Genomic DNA, 24545 nt, shown 5'->3' with positions numbered 1-24545 from the left:
CCAAGATAAGGTAGAATAGGCTCTAAAGGGTCCCATTACGTAACCGCTCCCAGCACCTCCCACCTTGAGAAAGCGCCAGCCCCTTATGCGCGAAACGTACGTCGGCTTGACGTCATCGCGTTGACGTCGTGTAGGAGGAATCACGGGTGAGGTTGTTCCTGAGTATAGCTGGTAGGGCGGGAAGAGCTGGGTTTGAATGGTGCAGGTTTATTGTGCTTATTAAATGCATACAAGCGTTCGATTTGAGCTGATTTAACAGTGTTTTGCTTGTTCCCACTGGACGCCTATTGTGGGCTGGGTGTGTGATATATTACACACGGGACTTAGTATTGATTGATATACTACCATTTGATGCACTGCACCCTATGCTGATTGCTATATCTGCATTGAGGTATTTACAGCACTCATCCTATCAGCTCTACCCATTCCAGCACCCTATCTTGAGACAAGAAAGACTATTGCCTTATGCTTATTTACCCGTTTTCCCAATATTGTCTCATATGAACAACCCTAATTTGGCTAGGGGATACATACTTTATTATTCTGGATTTAACCCTAGATATCCCTGAACCCTTCACCACCCGATATATGTGTTTTAAGTGTTTTTATAATAGTTTTGAGTATGTGTTACTGCGCCGAATTTTGCTTAACATTAAAGTATTTATTGTTTTTAGCCTATGGGCATTTTTAGTGGTAATTGTCCTCCTGCAGTGCTGGGAGCGGTTACGTAATGGGACCCTTTAGAGCCTATTCTAACTTATCTTGGTTGGGTATTTGAACCCTAATTATTTTCAGTCTTGTTGTGCAGTAAACTGGGATCTTTTTTAGGAGAACCTCTGTCTCCTTATATGTTTATGTCTGTCATCCCTATCCCTTTTGCACCGACTGTAATTATATTGCGTATTACTTTTTTTATTGCGGTGAGCGGTATTTCACAAGTTATGCATGTTTCACAGGCTGCTGCCCTTCTGCTTGTTTAATCTGACGTTGTACGTATTGGCTGAGTAAGGGTTAGATGTGCCGGTCACTGTCACTATTTCCCTCAGGGGCAAAAATCCCGGAGCTTCCACCTGCAAATGAAACAAGAAGGAGACAGCGTGAGAGCTCGGAAACCCCGAATACATACCGCCATCACACCGGCTCTGCGGAGGTAAAGTGAGCAGACTAGGGAGTCAAATGCAATATAACGGACGGGTGAGATAAGGCCGCATAACACTCTGTTGCCCTAAATAGTCAAAACCCATGTCCCTTTGTCTATTGCCCTATGTAAGCGGTATTAGATAGGACCACGGGTACAAACGAGGAAATAGGGAGAAGATAATGGAATGAAGAAGGCAGCACATCTCCACTGAGCTGGGTGAGGAACACTTCCGCGTGTATTCCATGCTGCTTTATATAGAGAGAGCACAATGAGAGCCGGAATGTCCGGTCACATAATCCCCGTGTTACGAGGCCAGTGATAGGGGACTGTGCAATCTCATGCAGGTCGGGGGGGGGGGGGGGGGCGGCTGTATGTGTTGACGTTTGTTTGCATTTGTTAACAATTTTGCTTTCTAATGCAGCACACAATATGTGAGGAGGCTTTGGGATATATTCACTGTGAGATATCTTTAATGGCCCTCACTTGAATGGATGTTAATGGCTGATAATGGACATTGTTCTTGAGTGAATATACACCAACATCTGTAATCCAGTGGCGGCCAACTTCAGACCTCAAGGGCCACCAACAGGTCAGGTTTTAAGGTTATCCCTGCTTCAGCATAGGTGGCTCACTCAACAGCTGCACCACCTGTGCTGAAGCAAGGATATCCTTAAAACCTAACCTGTTGGTGGCCCTTGAGGACTGGAGTTGGCCACCCCTGCTCTAAACCAAAGCCTAGGCCTCTGAAACAGGAAACCATATTACATGACCCTAGCATGTTATTGCCATGTTGGCATGTGACAGTCTCTGCACTCACATACAAGGTGTATTTTCCGGGCAGTACAATCTTGTAGAACTCCCCATTGCTGGCTGCTGTGTATAGGTATTCCTCAGGTCCTGCTACCATGCGGAGGGCCGCTCTCGGTATGGGGTTCCCGGCAGTGTCCAGCACTCGGCCTTTAATCCCTGGAGAATGATAAAGTCGGCCATGGTGGTTCCCATCGGCTGCTCCCAGGTTTTTGGGTGCAGCTCCGTTTTCTGAGTGTAAGTGACACTTCTCACTCTCTTCACTTTAAGTGGCACTCACCTTTGTGCACCTGTTTGATGAGCTCTATGAGTGCTTGTTGGTTTTGTTGCCAGAGAGTCTGGAGCTGGTCGTCCACGGGGTACTTGCAACACGACACCTCCAAAGTCACCTCAAGGCACTGGCCCTGAATGTAATTGTAATCCTGCAGACACCCTGCGCAGAACAGTAAATGGATATCAGTGCCTCAGGCACGTCCCTCCAGTGCTGGCGGGGTTAACATCCCATATCTCTTCCTATAAAGACTTGCCAAATAGGCCATTGATGCACAAGATACACAGGAACGGTAAACGGTTACAGGGATGTATGTGTAGATGGGGGCTCTCTTAGGGCCTTATTCTATATCCGCCAATTAGGCCGTTGTGGCCAAACCTCCTCATTTACTTCAATGGGGAATTTCGTTCTAAGGCATGTTGATCGGGCGCAGAGGAGGAACCAGGTACTGTTGCGCCCGCGGCATGTTCCACCAAAGGCACCCCCCCCCATCCATTTCTCTCACCCTCCCCACCTCTCTCCATCCATTCCCTTCCCCATCACCCATCCATTTCTCTCACCCTCCCCACCTTTCTCCATCCATTCCTTTCCCCATCACCATTCCATTTCTTCCCTCCCCTTCATCCATTTATTTTCCCCTCCCCTCCATTTATTTATTTCTCCCTTTCTCTCCATCCATTGATTTCTCCCCGCCCTCCATCCACTTCTTCCCCCCATCCATTTATTCCCCCCCCCCTCCTTCATCCATTAATTTCTCTTCCCCCCCTGCCCCCCTCCTCTCAGCTAAGAGACCCCGGTCCATACCTGTGGCGTGAAGCCCATCCAGGTGGCAGACACCAGAAGTTGTGACTGACTTCTGGGTCGAACAGCTGGGGCGGGCTCCGCTGCCGCCCTTCTTAGCCTCGGCCATCACCATCCTCAGCCATCCTCTGCCGCCTGTCACTGCCAGCCTGACCTGCGCCCATGGCAACTGCCACCCTCACCCCTCCCCCTGGTTCCGCCTCTGATCGGGCGATACGGCTGAAGTAGAACAAGCCCCCTTGTTTCAGCTTAACTGAAGCACATGCTGTTCTACCCTTGGTGCTTATCCCTCAGTGGAGATAATTCCTACCTTTGACAGGGTACCATGCGGCAGAATTAATGACTCCACCAGGAAACGACTCGTTGCATAAATTTCCTTTGTGCATGGTCTTGTGGGCTCTTGCATAAGTCTTTGCTAAATATCTAAACACTTCATCATCGGGGGTCTTGGCGTCCCCTGGAAGACCTGGGCAAAGGAAAGGTCACAGTGAGATCAATGGTTACAGGTGAGAAGGGTAACCACAGGCCTCGAATCCAGCGTGGAATGTTGCACCTAGAGGATGCTTACCTGCCTGGTTAAAGCTAAATGGATAAACGGCAACGACCGCCCCTCCGTGGAGAGTACCCGAGAGCACAAAGGTCTCTTTCTGAAACCACTGCATGACAGCGAGGGTCTCCGGCTCCGGGGGGGATGGGTTTGGGCCGAAGAAGTATGGGAAATTCCGATTCAAATCTACGTTGTGAAAATTATTCCTGAAAAGCGAAAGCAATGAATGAAAGGCGGCAGCAAACCCGGGAACATTCACGCCCACGGTCTGCGCACATACATGTAAAACACACGCGAGGATTTCTCACGTGCAACACGCACAACTTGAGGAAAAGTCACTTTGTGCCTAAATCTTTAACTGCCACACAGGGCAACAATGCACTGCACAGCTCCAAGAGGAATATAACTGCATGGTGCAGTAAAAGGGACCCCAACCAGTACACTTCCAATGTTCTCTTTCTAGAACACATGTGACTGTGCAGTTCCTGAGAATTACCTCCCGTGTTCTCCCCCGCAGTCTCCTGGGGTAGACACCTTGAAGCCATCTGGGTTCATTGCCGGCAGAAAGTGGATCCTGGTGCTTTTTATAAGAGCTGTGATGTCTTCATCGTGTCCATAATTGATCAAGAGGTAGTCAATCAAATGAAGCAACAACTCTCGTCCTACCGGCTAAAGAGAGAAAGACTGCTAGGTGAAGTGACATGAATGAACTGTTACATTTCTTGTGTGGCAAACGCGCATCTCTGCTTTCAATACTTCGTCTGACACAGGGGTCTGCAATGCATTATTACTCTGCAATGTGTCGCTGACCCCTGTGGCAACCAAGGGTTAACCCGCACTTATATATATATACGTCCCAGCTTGTACCTCATTTCCGTGGATATTTCCAATGTACTTCACTTCTGGAATTCCAATCATATGGAGTGCCGGGAAGTAGCCAATGGCCAAAACCCAAAGAGGTACCCCTAAACCAGGAGAGAGCAGGTGAGACGCATGCATGGTTACATGGTATATTCTCCCTGTGACCCAGGTAATTCAGGGTTTATGGTTATAACACCTAAGAAGAGGAGAAACTCTACAATTGAGGGGCACGGTGAGGAATCCGGAAGGGGACCTAGTGCCTCGATGGCCAAAAGCTCAGATCAGGAGGAAAGGAGGGGACTTATTGACATGCATTGGAATAATAATATACACAATATACCTGTAAGCCATACATACAGAGAAGTAACGATGCCTCTATAGTAACAACATAAAGCTTCCTTCTGAATCCATGGGAGCATCTAATGTCTTAAGAGTGAGACTCTGAATTATAAATGGCTGATGCCCTTGAAGAGCGTGGTGTGTTTAAGAGGGTTGATGTGCGGAGAATGAGTGTGAATGGAGAGGCGTAGTAGCTGAGTACCATACAGTATAACACCCCAGACCTTGGACAGATCTCCCAATGGAGTAGAGGTGGGTGATGGACGAATATTTCTCCTTCACGTCCCACAGCACGGCCTCCAGCTCCTTCTCATCGTGGTATTTAAAAGGCAGACTGCTGGATTGCATGTTCTTACTCAGACTGGGGAAGAGGAGGTGGAGGAGCAGAGCTAACCAGGCTGCAGCCGGCATTCTGGAGTCAGATGGGGAATCAGTGTTACCAAAGGCAACAGGCTCCTTTAACCCTTCCTAGCTAGAGGGGCCCTGCGGCTGCGATGGGATTAACATACAATTAGTCAGCTGCCAAAGGGTTAGTGCAGGGGAGGCCAACTCCAGTCCTTAACGGCCACCAACAGGTCAGGTATTGGGGATATCCTTGCTTCAGCACAGGTGGCTCAATCAGTGGCCACGCTAGCGCTGAGCGTGCAGCGCTTGCCGAGTTTAGTTTCTGCAATTTAAATTGTCCCATCCCCGCTCACGCAGTGCGCACGCACACTCTCCCAAGCTTGGCGCTTGGGGAGACAAAAAAAAGAGTTTGAAGCGCGCTCAACAAGCCCCCAATGCCCCCACGCGCGCGCTTGCAAAATAGGTGACTGAGACAAATTATATGGTATACCACGACTGACCTGGTGGCGAAAGGGTTAATTTGTTTGTGAACAGGTTGCAAGGAATGTCTGAGGAGGATGGGGACAGTGAGACTGTGTGACAGACAGTGAGACTGTGTGACAGACAGTGAGACTGTGTGACAGACAGTGAGACTGTGTGACAGACAGTGAGACTGTGTGACAGACAGTGAGACAGTGTGACAGACAGTGAGACAGTGTGACAGACAGTGAGACAGCGAGACAGTGTGACAGACAGTGTGACAGACAGTGTGACAGACAGTGAGACAGTGTGACAGTGAGACAGTGTGACAGACAGTGAGACAGTGTGACAGTAAGTGAGACAGTGTGACAGTAAGTGAGACAGTGTGATAGACAGTGAGACAGTGTGACAGACAGTGAGACAGTGTGACAGACAGTGAGACAGTGTGACAGACAGTGAGACAGTGTGACAGACAGTGAGACAGTGTGACAGACAGTGAGACAGTGTGACAGACAGTGAGACAGTGTGACAGACAGTGTGACAGTGTGACAGTGAGACAGTGTGACAGACAGTGAGACAGTGTGACAGTAAGTGAGACAGTGTGACAGTAAGTGAGACAGTGTGACAGACAGTGAGACAGTGTGACAGTAAGTGAGACAGTGTGACAGACAGTGAGACAGTGTGACATTGTGACTGTTTACCGAGAGAGAAGGGTTACTCTTACTGTTAGCAACTTCAGGGTCACATGCAACTAACAAGATGAGTTACATATACACCCTGTAATATTATCACACCACCCGGGCACTCAGGCCCTGGCCTGGGCGTAGGCTCGGGGTCCGGGTGAGGCCCCGGTGCTGGGATCGGTTCCTATCCGGTGTGTTGTCCTGGGGCCGGGCCATTAAAGGCAGCGGCGTCTGGTCACCATAGCAACATGACAGCGTCGCCCCCTGGATACAGCTTAGCAACTCGACGACCCGCCCCTAGATACAGCATTGCAACTCGACGCCCCGCCCCTAGATACAGCATAGCGACTCGACGCCCCGCCCCCTAGATACTTCATAGCAACGGGATGCGCCCCCTGGCAACGGAAAAAACGAATAGGCCGCAAGAGCTGTTATTGGGGCATGAGTTCTGATGCAAGTGCAGAGGCTGCAGGTATATGGTGTGTGCAATAAGGGGAAGGGGACTGCGGGTGTTGGTTATATACAGGCCGTGTTATTAAGCACAGAGAGGCAATGTTTGGGTTGTAGTATGGGTGGCCAACTCCAGTCCTTCCCCCCCCAACAGGTCAGGTTTTGATGATATCCCTGCTTCAGTACAGATGGCTAAATCAAAAGCGCAGTTTTCGACTGCTGAAGCAGGGACTGATTGATCTACCTGTGCTGAAGCAGGGACTGATTGAGCGACCTGCGCTGAAGCTGGGATATCCTGAAAACCTGACCTGTTGGGGGAGGGGGGGGGGGCACTGGAGTTGATCACCCTGGGTTATAGACTACAGGAGAAGCTTGTATATCTGTGCCTGAAAGGTGTATTGTGTGACAAGAGAGGCCTCGTGTTGATGCTTCTCCCTTCAGGGACCCTCGGATATGATGGCCGAGAAGGTGTCCGGGACAGATCCCTTATTACTGGAGGAGGTGAGGCTCTGTCACACGGTGTCACCGCCGTCCCCCTGGGCTGTGGTTGGCTACGCGTCCGTTTGATCCCCTGTCCTCTCCCGCAGGTGACAGGGGAGCAGCTATTCCCCACTGCGGTGAGTGAAGAAAAGCTCGACCAAGCATGGCAGAAATCCCACCGGAGGATATTCGGCTCCAGCCAGCTCTTCTTGCACTTGGAGGGCAGACCCCACCGGCCCACACCGTTCTCTCTCCCAGATATCGTGAAAGAAAAGGTCGCAGAGCAGTAAGGAGACTCTTCTGGGGACAGGGGTCCCTGCCGCTGTAATAGGAGCTTATGATTGTTAAATATAATACCAGGCACCATTTTGCCCCCTGGAATATGTATACGCTGCCCTCTGTAATAACACGGGGTGTCCCCAAACATTCCGAGGTCATCAAACCCCAATCATGCTCGCTTTATTGGGGTCAGCTGCTGAACCGATTGTCAGATGTGTTGACCAAGTGGGGGGGGAAAAAAGCCTTAGACGGGTTGGAAAGATGTAGTCATCCTTAGTATGGGAGGTACATGCTATTTAAAGATACAGTGGGAGTTAGTTGGGTTATCATCTGTTGCACATTTGTGTCCCTTTAGGACAAACTAGTCCTTAAATGCATAGTTATAGTGAAACCCCATCACATGGACTCGCAGAGGTGACCCCAAGAGAGTCACCGGGGGCCCCCTTAGAGGTTTGAAATTAATGACCTAAAAGCAAATTAGCAAGTCTCATGTAAATGTCACTTTACCCTGTCAATGAAGTGACAATGAAAGTATCATCATACATTCAGTGTAATTAATATTCATTACAAGTGGGGTGAAGAATATTACACGTTACATACTACATGTAACATTATCAGCACCGCGCTGTAACAGTTACACACGTCATACACAACACACAGAAACATGCTGTTACCTGCGAACGTGACGCTCTTCCCAAGACATCTGTTATCTAGTTTAGTATTTGTATCACCCACCATAACATTAAAGAATTCAATTATTTATATTCATGTTTTCTCTAGTGTATTGTATCATCTATCAGTATACGTAGAAAAAAAACCCACTCCTTTCCTATTTTGGAGATGTGAGTGCACCCAGAAACACAAATCGTACCAAAAAATAGTTATACAAGATGTTGTTAGGTGGTAGTTAAAACCCGTATTAACTTCCTCACCCAATAAATTATTTGCTACATTTGGCGGCCCCCGACAGCGTGCGGCCCCCGGGAAATTGCCCGGTTTGCCCTTTCCTAAGGCCACTCTTGACGTGTAGTAATCCCTGTGGTCTGGTTTTCATTCTAACCTGGCTGGCTCCGGCCTGCTTCTGAGTCTCTGACGTGACTCTCCTCCTGTAGCTATAAACGCGGCGTCGATTCTCTGTCTCGGGAGGAATGGGACAAAGCTGTTATCTCCTTTTCAAAGGCTATCAACTTGGACCCAGACACGGTAAGCTAGAGCGCGGCATGTTCTCCGAACGAACACACTGCGACAGGTCTCTGCTGGGGGTTCCTCTGGCGAGGCTCCCCCCTTCCCTTCTCCACCCTGTACCTTGAGATAAGAGGCCCGGGCCCCGTGTTGATGGTGCCGTACAGTAAGAAGCGGACGTTCGTATCTCCGCAGGTGGAGCTGTACGTGAAACGCGCCGAGGCTTTTCTCCAGCTCTGCGACTTCCAGTCTGTGGTTCTAAACCTCAGGAGGGCCTGTTCCATCGCTCTGCCCCGGGAGGAGGATGTAGCTCTGCTGAGCTTCACGCTGTACCTGCAGGTCACTACAGCACATACAGCTCACGGGGGTTATTAATGGGGGTTATTAATGGGGGCTATTTATGCAGCTGTTCCAGTCCAAAAATATAACCAAACATATGGCAGCGGCTTTAAAATTCAGTTTCATATGTAAAGAGGCCTCAAACTAACAGTACAATCAACCTCAAGTAAGTGATTCATATGAAGGGTTAACACATGTGCATTCAATGTTTAAAGGTCCTTTTCTTAAGCATGAGATAACGGCAGAAATCATTTTTATTTCTAATTATTTTTTAAAAGAGTAGGAGGGATTAGTGCTTTCACCCATCAGTGGCTGGAGGGTGTGCGGAATTAATGGCGTGTATGCACTTGTGGCGCAGATACAGCTACAAGCAGTTGCAGTACAAAAAGAGAGTCAGAAATCACATTTTCATCCATGTTTTGCAACCAGTTGTTGCTCTGGCTGGAATCTTCACACGACTGCCGATGTCTGCTGTGATTGCCTTGCAGGGTCAGTGCCTGTTTGAGCAGGGATCCTACCTGGACGCGCTGGAATCTTTTACTCGCGCGTCAGAGCTCCAGCCCTGGAACTCGCACTATCACATGCGCAGGTGAGCCAGGGCGCGTGCCGAGTGATGAGCAAGTTCATGGCTTCTGCCACTAGGGGAGGGGAGAGCGAGGTGGTCTTGTAATGGTTGTACAACATGGTGTCAATCACAGCGTAACCAATCAGGTCAATTTTAAGCCCAGACACATATCCCTAACTCTCCGTGCTATCACACTGCATTGTAACTATGCCCCAAATCTATGACATTGGCAGTATTTAAACATCAGCGTTGACTTTCACCCTGAGTGCTGAAGCTATCAACTTGTCTACATGTAGGTTATTTGCCGAGGACACACGTTATTGCAAATATCCTGCCTGTGACTTCCTTCTTTGTTGCTGTTCTCTTTGTGTCTGGCTGACAGTATTTCCTGTCTCGCTGCCCTGGGACAACATGCTGATTGCATCCGCTTGGTCAGTAAACAGTTGGAAGAGAAGCGACAGAATCCCGACCTGTATGTGGTTCGTGCAAGGCTGTATGGTCACCTGAGTAAGGTAATAGTGCACTGAGTGGGAGGCAGGGAGGGGGAGGCAGGGAGGGGGAGGCAGAGAGGGGGAGGCAGGGGGGGAGGCAGGAAGGGGGAGGGAGAGTGGGAGGCAGGGAGGGAGAGGGGGAGGCAGGGAGGGAGAGGGGGAGGCAGGGAGGGAGAGCGAGAGGCAGGGAGGAAGAGCGAGAGGCAGGGAGGAAGAGCGAGAGGCAGGAGGAAGAGCGAGAGGCAGGGAGGAAGAGCGAGAGGCAGGGAGGAAGAGCGAGAGGCAGGGAGGAAGAGCGAGAGGCAGGGAGGCAGAGCGAGAGGCAGAGAGAGAGGCAGGGAGGCAGAGCGAGAGGTAGGGAGGCAGAGCGAGAGGCAGGGAGGCAGAGCGAGAGGCAGGGAGGCAGAGCGAGAGGCAGGGAGGCAGAGCGAGAGGCAGGGAGGCAGAGCGAGAGGCAGGGAGGCAGAGCGAGAGGCGGGGAGGCAGAGCGAGAGGCAGGGAGGCAGAGCGAGAGGCAGGGAGGAAGAGAGTGGGAGGCAGAGTGGGAGGCAGGGAGGAAGAGCGAGAGGTAGGGAGGAAGAGCGAGAGGCAGGGAGGAAGAGCGAGAGGCAGGGAGGAAGAGCGAGAGGCAGGGAGGAAGAGCGAGAGGCAGGGAGGAAGAGAGTGGGAGGCAGGCAGGGAGAAAGAGGCAGAGAGAGTGAGACAGAGAGTAAAGTAAGGTAATAGTGCACTGAGTCTCTTTAGTAGCTCCATATTAAATCCATTGAAAGTGTTCATAAGGTTCAGGGTCTCCAGATGTGTCCATAAGGAATCATAGGGTTTGATTTCCTCTGGCTGCTCCCGTTACTGTGATGTCACTGCGTGATGTCACTGTGGGATTAGCGAGTGCTTGTACAGCCAGAGCTCCCCTCCCCACCTTCCCTTATCTTTATTGGCTCTCTAATCAGGATACGGGGGATAGGAGGAAAGAAAACACTTGATTGATAAACACTTGCCCGTTCAGTGGCAACTAAGAAATTCAACTGCCCGACTGGGCCACTCTTGTCTTGTACCTGCCAGCCCACCCTGAGCTTCCACGATGTGCAGAGGGCTCTGGCATTGGAACCGCAGCACCCTGAAGCCCGCGTCTTGCAGGAGACACTGGCGGCAAAGGCGGAAGAGGCAAAGGTGATGGCCGTCAATTATGCAGTTCAAGGGCAGCTCCAGGAAGCTCTGAGGAAGATCTGCATCGCCATCGAGCACAATCCTTCCTCCGCAGGGTACCACATTCTCAGGTAACCGCTCTGCTTATTTATGTACATAAAATATACAGCTCTTTTGTCAACAACTGCGGTCATTTTAGGATAATGTTTACGTCTATAAGAGGGGTTTCCAGCCTTTCTTTGGTTAAGGAACCCTATGTGAAATTCTGAGGAACCCCAACCCCCTCTAATAGCGCGTCTGAGATCAGATGCATTGTAAGGAACCCCAACCCTCTCTAATAGCGCGTCTGAGATCAGATGCATTGTAAGGAACCCCAACCCTCTCTAATAGCGCGTCTGAGATCAGATGCAGTGTAAGTAACCCCAACCCTCTCTAATAGCGCGTCTGAGATCAGATGCAGTGTAAGGAACCCCAACCCTCTCTAATAGCGCGTCTGAGATCAGATGCATTGTAAGGAACCCCAACACTCTCTAATAGCGCGTCTGAAATCAGATGCACTGTAAGGAACCCCAACACTCTCTAATAGCGCGTCTGAAATTAGATGCACTGTAAGGAACCCCAACCCTCTCTAATAGCGCGTCTGAGATCAGATGCATTGTAAATTCTTCTGTATTTGGTACAATTTTACAATGACCTGAAAATTACAGGGAGCCCTTTAGGGACGCCCGGGGAACCTAAATTCTTCCTAGGAACCCAGGTTGAAAAACACAGGTCTATAAACATGTGGGTGCAGTACATTGAGGCACTGTTTGTACCAGGTTCAGATATACATCCTATTTACACAACGGATTTATTTATCAGAGGCTCCCCCACTGCAAAAGTGCAAATCAGAGAAACCATACCAGCGAACACAACAGAAATATATAGGGCACCAACACTAGACCAGAAGATTTGCCACTTGTGCCCGGAAACCGATATCCATTACTCCAGGTAACTGCTCTTGTTATTGATGCGCTTCACCCATTTCCCCTGGCAGGGGCACAGTGTACAGGAGGCTGGCGGATTTCAGCGCTGCCGTGGATGACTATGTGCTGGCGATGCAGCTGTGCAGTGCGCAGGGCGCGGAGGGAAGCCGGGCAGAGGCTGAGGCCCAGAGCCAGCTGCTACTCACCTACAATGACTTCGCTGTGCACTGTTACATGAAGGGCTTCTACGAGGAGGGGACGCTGCTGCTGAACAAGGCTCTGAAGGGGGAAAGAAACAAGAAGGAGCTTTATATCAACCGGGGCGGTGAGTAGGGTCGCCGGGGCGGTGGGAAGGGTCCCCGGGGCGGTGAGTAGGGTCACTGGGGCGGTGAGAAGGGTCACCGGGGTGGTGAGTAGGGTCACAGGGGTGGTGAGAAGGGTCCCCGGGGCGGTGAGTAGGGTCTCAGGGGTGGTGAGTAGGGTCTCGGGGGTGGTGAGTAGGGTCACAGGGGCGGTGAGAAGGGTCCCCGGGGCGGTGAGTAGGGTCTCGGGGGTGGTGAGTAGGGTCACCGGGGCGGTGATGAGTGAAGGAGATAGGTGAGGATGAGATGCGTCGGTGTGTAAAAGTGGTGTGACACGCACCGTTAAACTAAACAACACCATTGTTTACCGAGTAGGACCAATGTACTTGAAATCAGCAGTCACCCGTCGGTTAACTAACGCCCCTCTTCCTTCCCACCAGACTGCTTCTTCCAGCTGGGGGAGCTGTCCTTTGCCCTGGCAGATTACCAGCAGGCTCTAGAGCTGGATCCCTCAGACTGGGGTGTACGGACACGGATCGCCAGGCTCCAGGATAAGCTGGGGCTGCAGGCTCAGCAGCGGAGGTGGGCAGAGTTGTAGGGCTGATGTAGCACGTGTGAAGGGGTAGCAGTTACTAAGCTTTCCTCCCCGCTCGTGCTCCCACAACAGGCAGTACCAGCAGGCCGAGCTTCACTTCTCCGAAGGTATTAAGGAGCAGCCCCTTCTCCCGCAGCTGTACTTGCACCGGGCTCGGGTCAGGCGGTGCCTGCAGAACACGATGGATGCGCAGGTGGACGCCGTGATCGCCATTCTGCTGGATTCCAACAACGACGAGGTACCTGGGTCACCAGAGATTGCCACGTTGCGCGCTAAAGCGAAAAAACCTTAACCCACGGGTGCCCAACTCCAGCCCCCGGGGGGGAGGGGAGGAGGGGGGGAGGGGGGGGGCGTAGCTTGCGCTCCGTCACCAGTTCTGAATACAATTTCCTAGAATTCAGAAAATCTGCATCGCGACGGCAAATTGTGCGCCAGGGTAGCTAGTGGGGCCGGGCCCTTGGAGGGTCGGTTCTTGTCCCTGCAGCGCACGCCATAGCGCGATGCAGCAGGCACCGGGGACCTGGCCTAAGGGTCACGTCCCCTTACTAATTCTCCTGGATCTCTCTGCTGCCTTCGACACTGTTGCACCCCCCCCCCCCCCCCATTGTACTGCGCTGGGGAATATGTTGGCGCTTTACAACTAAACGATAATAATAACCCGTGGTAACGCCAGGCGGGGATTTACGGTACTGTAGCGCACACGTGCGGCCTTTTTCTCTCGCAGGCTGTTCCGATTGTGATGAATTTTTTCCCTGGGAAAACCCTGCCGGAGATTTTGAGCAGCAAACTGTCCGACGTCGCTCGGTGTGCGCTGGAGAGAAGCCGGAGAGACGTCCCCGCTAGCTGGAACGAGAACGAGTGAGTCACATGTGAGCCGCCGTTTTGGGTCTTCAATGAGGCGGTGTTCCACTTCTGCCAGTGACAGAGACCGCCTGGGCCGACTGCCCAATAGATGCAGTGACCCATATGCCCAAAGATAAGGGGCGTTATCAGCAAGTCCAGTGCAACTAGAAGACCTGAGCTAATCCCTGGGAGGTTAAAGGGCAGGCTGACCCTTCTCGTTTGTTTTATTGCAGCCATTCCTTATATAAACTAGCGGGAGCTGCTCCGGCCACAGAAGCCGAAAGAAAACCAGGCGTGGCTCTGTGCGTGGCCAACCCGCAGCTGTGCGCAGAAATGAGTCGCAGCCGCAGGAAAGTAAGTGGCGACTGAGTGGCATCGCTGCAGAATAACCGTCACATCTTTCGCATGCACAGGCCCACACGGAAGGGGGCACCTCTCCTCTATAACATGAGACGTCACCGCACTAACGAGAGGATCAAGTGTAAATCTTTAGTGTTTACTCGTAACGCTAAGGTCTGTTTGTCACCAGTACGGTGAGAAAGCGCCCAGCAATATAAAGAGATCTTCCCGCAGTGCAGTCTTATCTGCTTAGCACTGGCACTGTGCTGTCTCATACCCTGCAACTGTACCGATGTCTGCCCATGTGTGAGACTCAAGGAGCGCTCCCCAATAACGGTCTCCCAGTGGGTGAAGCTCCGACCCTTAAGCTAATTACAGATGATCAGGGATTGATGTTTTTTTTTGGTAAAAAGATCTTTGAATATATAATAAATTGCATGGGGTCTTCAGAGAAGATTCTCAGTTGTTTAGAAGCCCCTGTACCCCAAGATGACAGAGGTACTAAAGTGTACCTATTTTCAAGTGCCCAATCCTGGAGGGCGTGCCCCGCGCCGGTGCAGCCTTTCTCCCCGTTGTATGCAATCAGCTTTTCCACACTTTGCGGAGTGTCAGCAAACTTACTGGTCAGCAGCAAATTCTGTATTTAGTTTACTCCGTTGTCAGAAGGTGAGAGAACGTTTTATGGTGTTTATTCCAGATTAACGCAGAGATTCATAAAGTTTTGAACAGAAGAGGCTGCTTGCAGTCCACAGCCCCCCAGATACACAGACCGCCCCCGGCCAAAGTGGAAGAATCCTCCTTTAAAGCTCCCTACCATTGGAGGACCTTTGGGATAGGCCTCACACATCCCTGATAAAGACTACAAACGTTAACCCCGTGCTGTGTAACAGGAGCAGAGGCGGCGTAGGGTGCCTAATTACTGAAGCTCTTGGAAACGGCTCATGAAGCAGGACATGGAACCACAAGGCCACCATACTCACACTGTGTCACATGGAACCACAAGGCCACCATACTGACTGTGTCACATGGAACCACAAGGCCACCATACTCACTGTGTCACATGGAACCACAAGGCCACCATACTCACTGTCACATGGAAACACAAGGCTACCAAACTCACACTGTCACATGGAACCACAAGAACACCATACTCACACTGTCACATGGAACCACAAGGCCACCATACTCGCACTGTCACATGGAACCACAAGGCCACCATACTCACACTGTCACATGGAACCACAAGAACACCATATTCACACTGTCACATGGAACCACAAGGCCACCATACTCACACTGTGTCACATGGAAACACAAGGCTTCCAAACTCACTATGTCACATGGAACCACAAGGCCACCATACTCACACTGTCACATGGAAACACAAGGCCACCATACTCACTGTGTCACATGGAACCAGAAGGCCACCATACTCTCACTGTGTCACATGGAACCACAAGGCTACCATACTCACACTGTGTCACATGGAAACACAAGGCTTCCAAACTCACTATGTCACATGGAACCACAAGGCCACCATACTCACTGTGTCACATGGAACCAGAAGGCCACCATACTCACACTGTCACATGGACAATTCACGTTTTATTGAACAGAATATTAAAGCAGTATTTCTCACTGAACACATCCACTTGGAATGGGATTTGGGGGACATGGGGAATCCTGTCCTATGCTGATTAAAACACTGGGTGGGAAACAGACAGGAGGGTGAGAAACCAACCCGTGGTTAACACAGCACAGAGACAACATGCGTGCGTGCCCATGTTTGTGTGTGTGCCCGTGTTTGTGTGTGTGCCCGTGTTTGTGTGTGTGCCGTGTTTGTGTGCGTGCCCGTGTTTGTGTGCGTGCCCGTGTTTGTGTGCGTGCCCGTGTTTGTGTGCGTGCCCGTGTTTGTGTGTGTGCCGTCACATACGTATCCACACAAACCGACACATCTAAATGTGTTATATGCATATATCACAACAATAATAATATGCTGTATATAGAGGAACATTCCCTCTTGGGCCCCCCTTTTATTACACAAGTGGGAAGCAGGGGGACTCCGGAGCGTAACCGCATATATTTCAGCTCCGGGGACCCCCTGCCTCCTGAGACGTTTACGGGAGAAGGTGCCGGCGATCACTTTTTGCCCATGTAATCCGGCCCAATAGGAAGCAGCGACGGCTGACGTAATGCGCGCGTTTTAAACACCATTATGTTTCCCCTGGAGGGGACTGTACCGGTGGCATCTTCCCCAGAAAGCATCTTGGGAACCAGGGGGAGGTATATATATATATATATTTCTGGTATTTGTGAGTGTCCGAACATTAATTACTGCTCTTACAGCAATGAGGAGTAATATTATTAGCGTTTATTTGTAAAGCGCCAACGTATTCTGCAGAGCAGTGCAATGGGGGCACAATTACATAAACAGAATGACATACAAATAAGGACAGACACAGGAGGTAATGGGCGCCCTGATCCGGAGAGCTTACAATCTACAGGGAATGAGGGGCAATGTTGAAACAAAAGGTAAAGTGGCCGCTCGTTGTGGGGACGGAGTATGCCTCAGGGTGGGGGGGTATGGTCCAACTGCCCTGCTGGATCCATTGAGGTTTAGGGGTTGCGGCTGTTAACATGGAGTTTGGTCCAGCCGCACAGCCGGAGGGGAGGTGGATGTTAGGGGTATGCCGGATAGGCTACCATAAATGAGAGAGATCTGCGCGATACCGGAGATCTCCGTGGAGGTGCTGAAGAAGATGGTGTGGTACCGAGTGGTGGACGAGCAGGCCGAACTTCTAGGTGAGGCCTAAATCTCATACACACCTTGTGTAGTGTGACATTTGGGCCCCACTTAGAGTTGGACTGGCACAGACCTTCCCCGAAAGGGCTCGGATCTCTCCACTTTCCTTTCACAAAATACTTCTGCTTTATGGCCTTTCCTAAGGCAGGAAAAAAGTGACTCCCCTATCACTGCACCACCATCAATCTCTGGGCTGCAAGGTTCTATCACAATTAGCGCCCATACAGAATACTTACCTGCCCCAGGACTCGAACTCTGCACCTTACACACAGAGAGAGTCTGCACACTCCAAAGAGCCACCAGCAGCTAACACAGTGACAGCCTCCCTGAGATTCTTATATTGTATTGTATGTCGTGTGTATCCCTCCATCACAACCCTTAAATAAAAGGATCACTTGGGAGATTTGAACCCTTGATTCAGTCACTTCAGATAAAGCATTTAAACCTCTGAGCCACTTTGGAAGAAAGTCATTCTGCGATGTTTTATAACAGATAACACCTTGGCGAGAGGACCGTGCGGGATTGTATTCTTGCTTTGGGATTATGACCCAGTCAGTATAGTCACAGGGTGTATGGGAAGCCTTACACATCCTGTTTTGTGGTATTTTGGTTACTGTATAACCACTAACCAAATGAGTACAGCAAAGCATCATGGGGCATTGCTTCTTCTCAGCAAAGAAAATGGAAGCGGGCACACTGAAGATGCAATTTAATGTGCCACCAAAGGATCCAACCGTTCGGCACATTAAATTGCATCTTCAGAAAGACCGTGTGCCTGCTTCCATTTTCTTTGCTGATCTCCTTTGGGGCGTCTGGACCTCCCTGGACACAGGGCACCGGCAGATAAGTACCCCCCTCCAGCACCTATTAGCGGTGTGCCATGTGCTTCTATATATGACTGCATTGCTTCTTCTCACCATAAGCGACAACGGTTTTTTAAAAGCTATACACTAATACTGTAAAAATCAGACAGAGCCAGGCTGAGCCAATCACTGTGAGAGCAGCTGGTGAAGAATAGAGGCATTTCATTGTTCTGGGCATCTCTCTCCCTCAGTGCAACAGGGCTGTGTGTGTCAGTGTGCTCCAGAAAATGTATGACTGGTATTAGGAGACTGGTCCATATTTCCATCTGGGTTTTATAAATCAAGGGATAGTGAAATTGTGTTCATTCAGATCAGTAACAGAACAAACCCTTGCTAGTTTTGTATGGTATTTTCACACCTCCTTTCAACTTGTGGTGAGTACACTCGATGAGCCACAGCGCTTCCCTCATTACATATTAGGGAAATTATACCCATTATTTCTCAGTCTCCAAAAGGGGATTTTCCCGTGCGGAGTGAAGCAGAGTTAGAGGTGCTGATCCAAGAACTCTGTTCTGCTGATCCACACGCTGCCAGCTTCATGTTAGATGTGCATCCTGATGATGTTTGGGCGTTGCTAATGAAATAGAAATGACAGAGGTCTGGCTCTGAGAATTAGGGGGGGCGGGAGGTCTGGCTCTGAGAATTAGGGGGGGGGGTCTGGTTCTGAGGATTGGGGGGGAGGGAGGTCTGGCTCTGAGGATTGGGGGGGAGGGAGGTCTGGCTCTGAGGATTTGGGGGGGGGAGGTCTGGCTCTGGGGATTGGGGGGCAGTGTATTAACACCCACACTCTCTGCTTGTGTCAAACATATTAACAATGTTAATAAGTTTCATGCAGCACACTAGGGCGACCTCATTCAAAGCGCACAAATTCCTGGAACGCGTTTCTGCGTTTGCCTTTTCTACCAATGGGGAGAATGAGGCAGCAATGCAGGTGTTACATCACCCCCAGGATCATATGTCATCATCATTTTGTTGCAGCCTACCACAATATTTTCACATTTAATGCATCAAGTTAACACACCAATGTGGACATGTCTTTCTTTCCTTGTGTCAGTGTAATACAGCTCCTCCTTAACCGAGGATTAGGGAATTGTCACCAGCAAGAGAACAGAATAACCACGCTTATAGCCGCACACGCTCCGCGGCGTTACTTGGTCTGTTTGATGCAGGCTGAGCACGTACCAACCTGACGCAGTGTGATGTTTTGAAAATGCATCTTTTGGGAGCGCGCCCGTCTGTTTTTCAGACATAAAACAACACCTACAGTGTAAGGAGACTTTACAAATCCTACAAGCTGCAACTTTAACCGTACTTAAAATCTTATTTACAAACATGCACATACAAATTTTCTTAATGGTTTTGTGTCTGTACCCAAATCTGCAGTGAGTATAATCACACAGATCTCATTGTGTTGGCGTTTTCAGAACCAGTCAGCAGAGTCATTCTTATCTGCGGTTTGTATACAATGCTCCAGTGAAGACTGAATAAGAACACAGTAACACCATTTCCTTCCTATCTGATAGGAACCTGTTTAATGATACTGGACCCAGTAGCAGAGAGCATCAAGTTTAAATCCCTAGTGTTTATTCTAAGGTCCGTTTGTCAGTACCGACAGTGTCACATGGACAATTCAAGCTTTATGGAACAGAATATTAAAGCAGTATTTCTCACTGAACACATCCGCTTGGGCTGGGATGTGGGGACATGAGAAATCCAATACTATGCTGATAAAACCACTAGCCACTGCTCCAAACTCAGAGAGGAGAGGTCCCGCTCTCTGTCCTCTCAGCGGCAAAGCCAGGCCATGTGTTAGGAATAACTAGCTCATCACACACAGACATGTAGATAAGTGCAATAAAGGTTTGCTTGCTAATTCATTGATTATGAATAACATCTGGGCTAGTTGGGGTGCTGAGAAACACAGCTCTGAGTACAAAAGTCACTCATTAAAATATGCCTGAGATTAACTGTTAAAGAAATACAGGAACAAGAGAATTCCAGTATTTTGAATGACATCTGAAAGTGTTTCCACGCGGCGCCCGCCTGCGCCATTCCCAGCTCCGCGCCATGTACCGCTGTGTGATACGGGTCACTAGCAGCGCGCCGCATGGCAGCCCCCACTACCGATTACTGAGCACACAATACTGATTCTGTGCACCAGTCCAGGCACACCTGCCTTTCCTTTTCGTTACTTTTGATAAAGTTCAATTCTCTTGGAAAGTAGAGCAATAATTCCCATACCAAATGCAGGGATCTGCGGCTCTGTGTCATTACCCGCTGGGCAGCAACTTAGCGTTCTCCACAAGCTGCTGGGGACAGTTGTCCTATTCATTGCTGGACCAAGGAAGGAACAAAACACAGCCAGTTCACATAAGGGACTGGACCCCTTCCTGAGGTATCGTTGCCAGATGACTTTATTATGTGAACCTCCCAGATCGGTCACAAGAAGTAGTTGATCCGAGACGCCACCGTCTTGCAGCCCGTCGATGAGAAGACCTTTTCCTCTTCAGGGAAGTAAACGAGGCTCTCGGTGACGGAACGGACGACGTCTTCCTGCGGCTCCGAACCCTGCTGCTCCATCTCGCTGCGCACACACTGACTCACGTGGCACGGACGCAGAGGTAAGAAAGGCACCATGACATCTATGAGATGTTGACGAATAATCTGTGACTTCCAGAAGCCATCTGCCAAAGACAAACACAAGACTGAGCAGCGACCTTACTTTAGAAGGGACTGTGCGGCCCTCACTCTTACTGCGCTGCATCCAACTGGAATGTCAATCCCTTCATACAGAAAGCCAAGAAGGATCCCATCAAAACATCCATGTGGGCCCCAAAGAATCCAGTCCTGTTTGCAGCAGATAAGATCCACTTGACCCACCTAGTGTGGCTATCTGCTGGAAACCCTCTCACCCTATTGATCCCCGGCTTGCTATTCGTATTTATGATAGCCGTAGATCTATCCCCAGCATGGTTGCGTTTCCGTACCACCTGTTGGAAGGTTGTTCTGGGCGGCCACCACACTCCTCGGTGAAGAATAAAAAAAAACACAACTACTTTAGCAACACTGGATTTTGGTGTTCCACTCTCAGGGATTTATATTAACTTTAAGGATAAAACCAGCGGTTTAATAAATATTTATACAAGGATTCTCACCCAAAATACAGAGATTTGTGGGCTTCTGAAAACCACCAATAATGCCGCATGCAAGAGTCTCCTGCCCAAAAGGCGCCGTATAACCCATTCAAGTACATGTTCTGTAAGGTGTCTTACAAGAAGGCTGCTTAGTGAACATGGGCCTTCGCCCTCATGGGACAACAATGGCAAAAGTCAGCTCTATGCCTGGACTGCTCATTGTGTTTAATAGCCGAGCAACGAGAGTACCAATACCCAAGTAACTATCGTCCCAGAGGACCACATACTTTGTGCGGGACTGGATTCCCCAGGGTTCACGTGGGGGTAAATGCTGACTCACGCTTTGGGTTGTTGAGCACAGCTTTGGAGATGGCCGATTCCACGTCACATAGCTGGATCTCCTCTCGGTCCTTGCGGTTCCTCCAGAATTCCAGCGCCACCTGGCTGATGTCTTCTCCCCCAGCATTGCTACAGCAAAACAGAACAATGGCGCATGTTGTATACCAATGCCAAGTATGACCCAGGAGGCAGCAGAGCAGGCAGTATTTTCATCATCTCTGATCCGTGACGTGTGCTACTCCAGATAAGACAGACAAACGCCATCTTTAGCTCCCTGCAGAGGGCCAACTATTACAGTCATATCACAGGAAAACTGAACATCTAACGGATAGCTGACAACTCTGCGAAAGGGGCTTTTGACACAAAAACACATTGGGTAACCAGTGTGGGGATGTTGTTGCCTGAAGACACTTTCGATTACATTATATCTGATAAACTTAATGTATTGATACTTTATAGCAATAGATTGAGCTCCCTACACATCATTTTTAAATTCTGTGTACAGTATTTAATGTATTCTCTATGTATGAGCTTTGCCATTTCTCCTTTTGAGAAACCCTTTCGTCTTCCTTGGTAGAAGGTACAAGAGGCAGTTTTGATTCTGCGTCCCATTAAGACAACCCTTTGGAGACCCGTCGAGCTGTAGCTGTAGTCATGACTTTACCTGATGAAGAGAAATATAGCTTTCCTGTAGTTGGATCCAAACACGACCCAAGAGGGCCCAAGGAAAGGGACAATGACATCGATCAGCCCGGGGTGCATCTTATCCATCTCCTCAAAGACGAAGATGGAACGACCACAAGCAGAGAGGTTCCCCTGGATCCAGAGCTTCAGGTCCTCCTACAGAATCAGATCTGGTATCAGGCAAGGCAAACACGTCTTGTAAGTCCACATGGAAGAGATACATCTTACAAGAGAGAAGGATTCATGGCGTTGTCGGCTAAATGTCGAGCTTCCAAGAGACACATTTGTAAGAGATACTTGATAATTGAAGGTTTCACTGTGGGCAGCCCAGACAATGCCTACAATGAACTGCCAGGTCTGTTAGACACGTCTCCTCAGTATACAGAAGTAAATGGAGGATACAAGGCACTACGGATTTTTTTCACGAGGTTTATTGTGTCTAAACAGCTCACAGCACAACGTTTCGACCTACTCAGAGGTCTTTATCAAGTTACTTGGATCCTCCATTTACTTCTATGCTCAGGATCTCTTAAGCAGGTTTTCCTTGAACCGAGAGCACCGGAAGAAAATAGGAAGTATTTTGCCTTTTTACACTGTTATACCTTGTGTATTATATCCGCAGTATACAGTACATCTCACTTCAGGTACAAGCCCGTTCTAGGTTTTACTTTCCTTCTGGAAAATTCCTCTATGCTTTAAGCAGAGGGGTGGCCAACTCTAGTCCTCAGAGGCCACCAACAGGCCAGGCATTAGGGATATCCCTGATGGTGGTCCTTGTGGACTGGAGTTGGCCACTCCTGGCTTAAAGCCCTCAATTATATCCCTCCTTCCATTCCGGCAGTGCCCAGTCAATGACCTACATGGGACCTGGGAGGGATAGCGATGTGTTTGCACAGTAATAAGATGCTGGTAGCTCTGGCAGAATAATGGTGTTTAATAAGGCGTAAAGCTGCAGACCAAGCTATAGGGGTAAAGAACCCATCAGCTTGGACTGCTGCTTAAAGATGACAAAACCCGTTAACGGCATTGGAGGCTGCTCCTACAGAGACTTGGATAATGATTTGCAATGTGATGATATTATTGGGCTGGGACTCGCTCTTGTTATAGAGAGGTCTTGCTAACCTTGTACTGCTCTATACTTTGCACATGAGGGAAGTGCAGGATTGGAGAGAAGTGATGGACGTAAGGGCTGCGGCTTCCGTCTCTGTACAAATGCTTCACCAGCAGAGAGCTCACAAAGGTCTTCCCTGTGCCGCTCCAACCATGGAAGGATAAAACCAAGGGCTTACTGGGCAGCTCCGTCTCCACAAACCGCTTCACGGCCTTCACCAGAAGCTCCCGCGCCAGGTGCTGCCCAAACACAGTGCGAGCAAGGGCACAATCCAACGCTGTGTGTCAAGGAGCCAGGAAAAAGGGACGGAAGAGTGGCGTGTTAATAGGAAGCACAGACAGAACCTGCAGTACATACTGTGAGACGGCCATTCATATACAGATAGAGGCCCATATTAGCTTAGCAGTTTAGGCACATTCTAGATCTGAAAAAAAACTTTTAGCCCAGTCAAGTCAATGGGCTGTAGGTGACTTATAGCAGAAGAGTGCTTAGTATATATGGACCCATACCATACACTTCTGTAAAAAGTTACCCAGATACATTCTATAGCAGGAACTATGTCACTGTATATGGCCATCAATTCCTTGTATAGACCCCATCTCTATCACATAGATCTACATGTGTTACCACTACCCCAAAATACAGCCCTACTTTCCCCTACCACCCCCCCCCAAATACAGCCCTACTTTCCCCTACCACCCCCCCCAAATACAGCCCTACTTTCCCCTACCACCCCCCCCAAATACAGCCCTACTTCCCCCCCAAATACAGCCCTACTTTCCCCTACCCCCCCCAAATACAGCCCTACTTCCCCCTAACCCCCCAAATACAGCCCTACTTTCCCTACCACCCCAAATACAGCCCTACTTTCCCCTACCACCCCCCCCCCAAATACAGCCCTACTTTCCCCTACCACCCCCCCCCAAATACAGCCCTACTCTCCCCTACCACCCCCCCCCCCAAATACAGCCCTATTTTCCCCTACCACCCCCCCCCCCCAAATACAGCCCTACTTTCCCCTACCACCCCCCCCCCCCCCAAATACAGCCCTACTTCCCCCTAGCCCCCAAATAGTGCCCTACAGCCCTACTTCCCCCCCCCCCCCCAATACACACTGCACGATAAGCAGACTCCCCCCTAGCGCCCAGAGCCCCGATACATGGGGGATAAGCAGTCAGTCAGCCTGAGTAGTGGGACAGGACGCGCACTCACCGCTCACTTCCGGCCGGAAGTCGCACTCGCAGAAGTGATAGAGACTGCAGGGCAGAGCGGACAGCTCCCAGCCGCTACCGGAACCCGCGGCGATAACCAGCAGCACTGCAAGCTGTCCCCACCGAGCCGCCATACTCACCCCGCCCCGGGGCACCACGGGAAATATAGTCTC

At 50.0% G+C, this 24545-nt stretch overlaps 3 protein-coding genes across 16 annotated transcripts; 1 reads left to right on the top strand and 2 right to left on the bottom strand.

Moving 5' to 3' along the window:
* Window positions 1–891: 891 nt before the first annotated feature.
* Window positions 892–6539, bottom strand: LOC142471978 (carboxypeptidase M-like). Of its 9 annotated transcripts, none has more exons than XM_075578537.1 (9): window positions 6273–6539; window positions 4992–5179; window positions 4435–4532; window positions 4064–4236; window positions 3589–3773; window positions 3331–3486; window positions 2229–2381; window positions 1959–2107; window positions 892–1070 (listed from the first exon to the last, which is right to left on the bottom strand). In XM_075578537.1, exons 2-9 carry the CDS (start codon window positions 5176–5178, stop codon window positions 951–953), a joined length of 1221 nt encoding a protein of 406 aa, XP_075434652.1. In that variant the 5' UTR covers window position 5179; window positions 6273–6539; the 3' UTR covers window positions 892–950. The 9 variants fall into 9 exon arrangements, with proteins under 9 accessions (XP_075434652.1, XP_075434653.1, XP_075434654.1 ...); XM_075578538.1 differs by having other exon boundaries at window positions 4992–5128; XM_075578539.1 differs by having other exon boundaries at window positions 4992–5128; window positions 6296–6539.
* A 72-nt stretch (window positions 6540–6611) lies between these two features.
* TTC16 (tetratricopeptide repeat domain 16) lies at window positions 6612–16110 on the top strand. 4 transcript variants are annotated; one of them, XM_075578527.1, is made up of 14 exons: window positions 6612–6726; window positions 7146–7205; window positions 7292–7470; window positions 8576–8666; window positions 8841–8984; window positions 9473–9573; window positions 9932–10061; window positions 11100–11314; window positions 12220–12473; window positions 12891–13032; window positions 13118–13283; window positions 13770–13903; window positions 14122–14242; window positions 14925–16110. In XM_075578527.1, exons 1-14 carry the CDS (start codon window positions 6706–6708, stop codon window positions 15078–15080), a joined length of 1914 nt encoding a protein of 637 aa, XP_075434642.1. In that variant the 5' UTR covers window positions 6612–6705; the 3' UTR covers window positions 15081–16110. The 4 variants fall into 4 exon arrangements, with proteins under 4 accessions (XP_075434642.1, XP_075434644.1, XP_075434645.1 ...); XM_075578528.1 differs by having other exon boundaries at window positions 6644–6733; XM_075578529.1 differs by lacking the exon at window positions 7146–7205.
* A 3283-nt stretch (window positions 16111–19393) lies between these two features.
* TOR2A (torsin family 2 member A) lies at window positions 19394–24545 on the bottom strand. Of its 3 annotated transcripts, XM_075578548.1 has the most exons (5): window positions 24374–24545; window positions 23173–23438; window positions 22031–22206; window positions 21368–21495; window positions 19394–20577 (listed from the first exon to the last, which is right to left on the bottom strand). In XM_075578548.1, exons 1-5 carry the CDS (start codon window positions 24504–24506, stop codon window positions 20333–20335), a joined length of 948 nt encoding a protein of 315 aa, XP_075434663.1. In that variant the 5' UTR covers window positions 24507–24545; the 3' UTR covers window positions 19394–20332. The 3 variants fall into 3 exon arrangements, with proteins under 3 accessions (XP_075434663.1, XP_075434665.1, XP_075434664.1); XM_075578550.1 differs by lacking the exon at window positions 24374–24545 and having other exon boundaries at window positions 23340–23438; XM_075578549.1 differs by lacking the exon at window positions 24374–24545 and having other exon boundaries at window positions 22031–22220; window positions 23173–23309.

This window comes from Ascaphus truei, chromosome 21 (assembly GCF_040206685.1).
Source record: "Ascaphus truei isolate aAscTru1 chromosome 21, aAscTru1.hap1, whole genome shotgun sequence".
NCBI classification, from domain to species: domain Eukaryota; kingdom Metazoa; phylum Chordata; class Amphibia; order Anura; family Ascaphidae; genus Ascaphus; species Ascaphus truei.
The sequence above is the reverse complement of the archived record's forward strand: the minus strand, read 5'-3'. Positions and strand labels throughout refer to the sequence as shown.

What these genes read in the sequence shown, in the direction of transcription:
- LOC142471978 (XM_075578537.1), bottom strand. Translation starts at nt 5,178, where the DNA reads ATGCCGGCTGCAGCCTGGTTAGCTCTGCTCCTCCACCTCCTCTTCCCC. An exon ending in CATTGGGAGATCTGTCCAAG is followed by an intron (nt 4,533 to 4,991) that starts GTCTGGGGTGTT and finishes CTCCTGGTTTAG; the next exon opens with GGGTACCTCTTTGGGTTTTG. An exon ending in TGCGGGGGAGAACACGGGAG is followed by an intron (nt 3,774 to 4,063) that starts GTAATTCTCAGG and finishes TTCGCTTTTCAG; the next exon opens with GAATAATTTTCACAACGTAG.
- TTC16 (XM_075578527.1), top strand. Translation starts at nt 6,706, where the DNA reads ATGCAAGTGCAGAGGCTGCAG. An exon ending in AAAGAAAAGGTCGCAGAGCA is followed by an intron (nt 7,471 to 8,575) that starts GTAAGGAGACTC and finishes CTCCTCCTGTAG; the next exon opens with CTATAAACGCGGCGTCGATT. An exon ending in TCAACTTGGACCCAGACACG is followed by an intron (nt 8,667 to 8,840) that starts GTAAGCTAGAGC and finishes GTATCTCCGCAG; the next exon opens with GTGGAGCTGTACGTGAAACG.
- TOR2A (XM_075578548.1), bottom strand. Translation starts at nt 24,506, where the DNA reads ATGGCGGCTCGGTGGGGACAGCTTGCAGTGCTGCTGGTTATCGCCGCG. An exon ending in GCTATATTTCTCTTCATCAG is followed by an intron (nt 21,496 to 22,030) that starts GTAAAGTCATGA and finishes GTTTTGCTGTAG; the next exon opens with CAATGCTGGGGGAGAAGACA. An exon ending in TGTGCTCAACAACCCAAAGC is followed by an intron (nt 20,578 to 21,367) that starts GTGAGTCAGCAT and finishes TGTCTTTGGCAG; the next exon opens with ATGGCTTCTGGAAGTCACAG.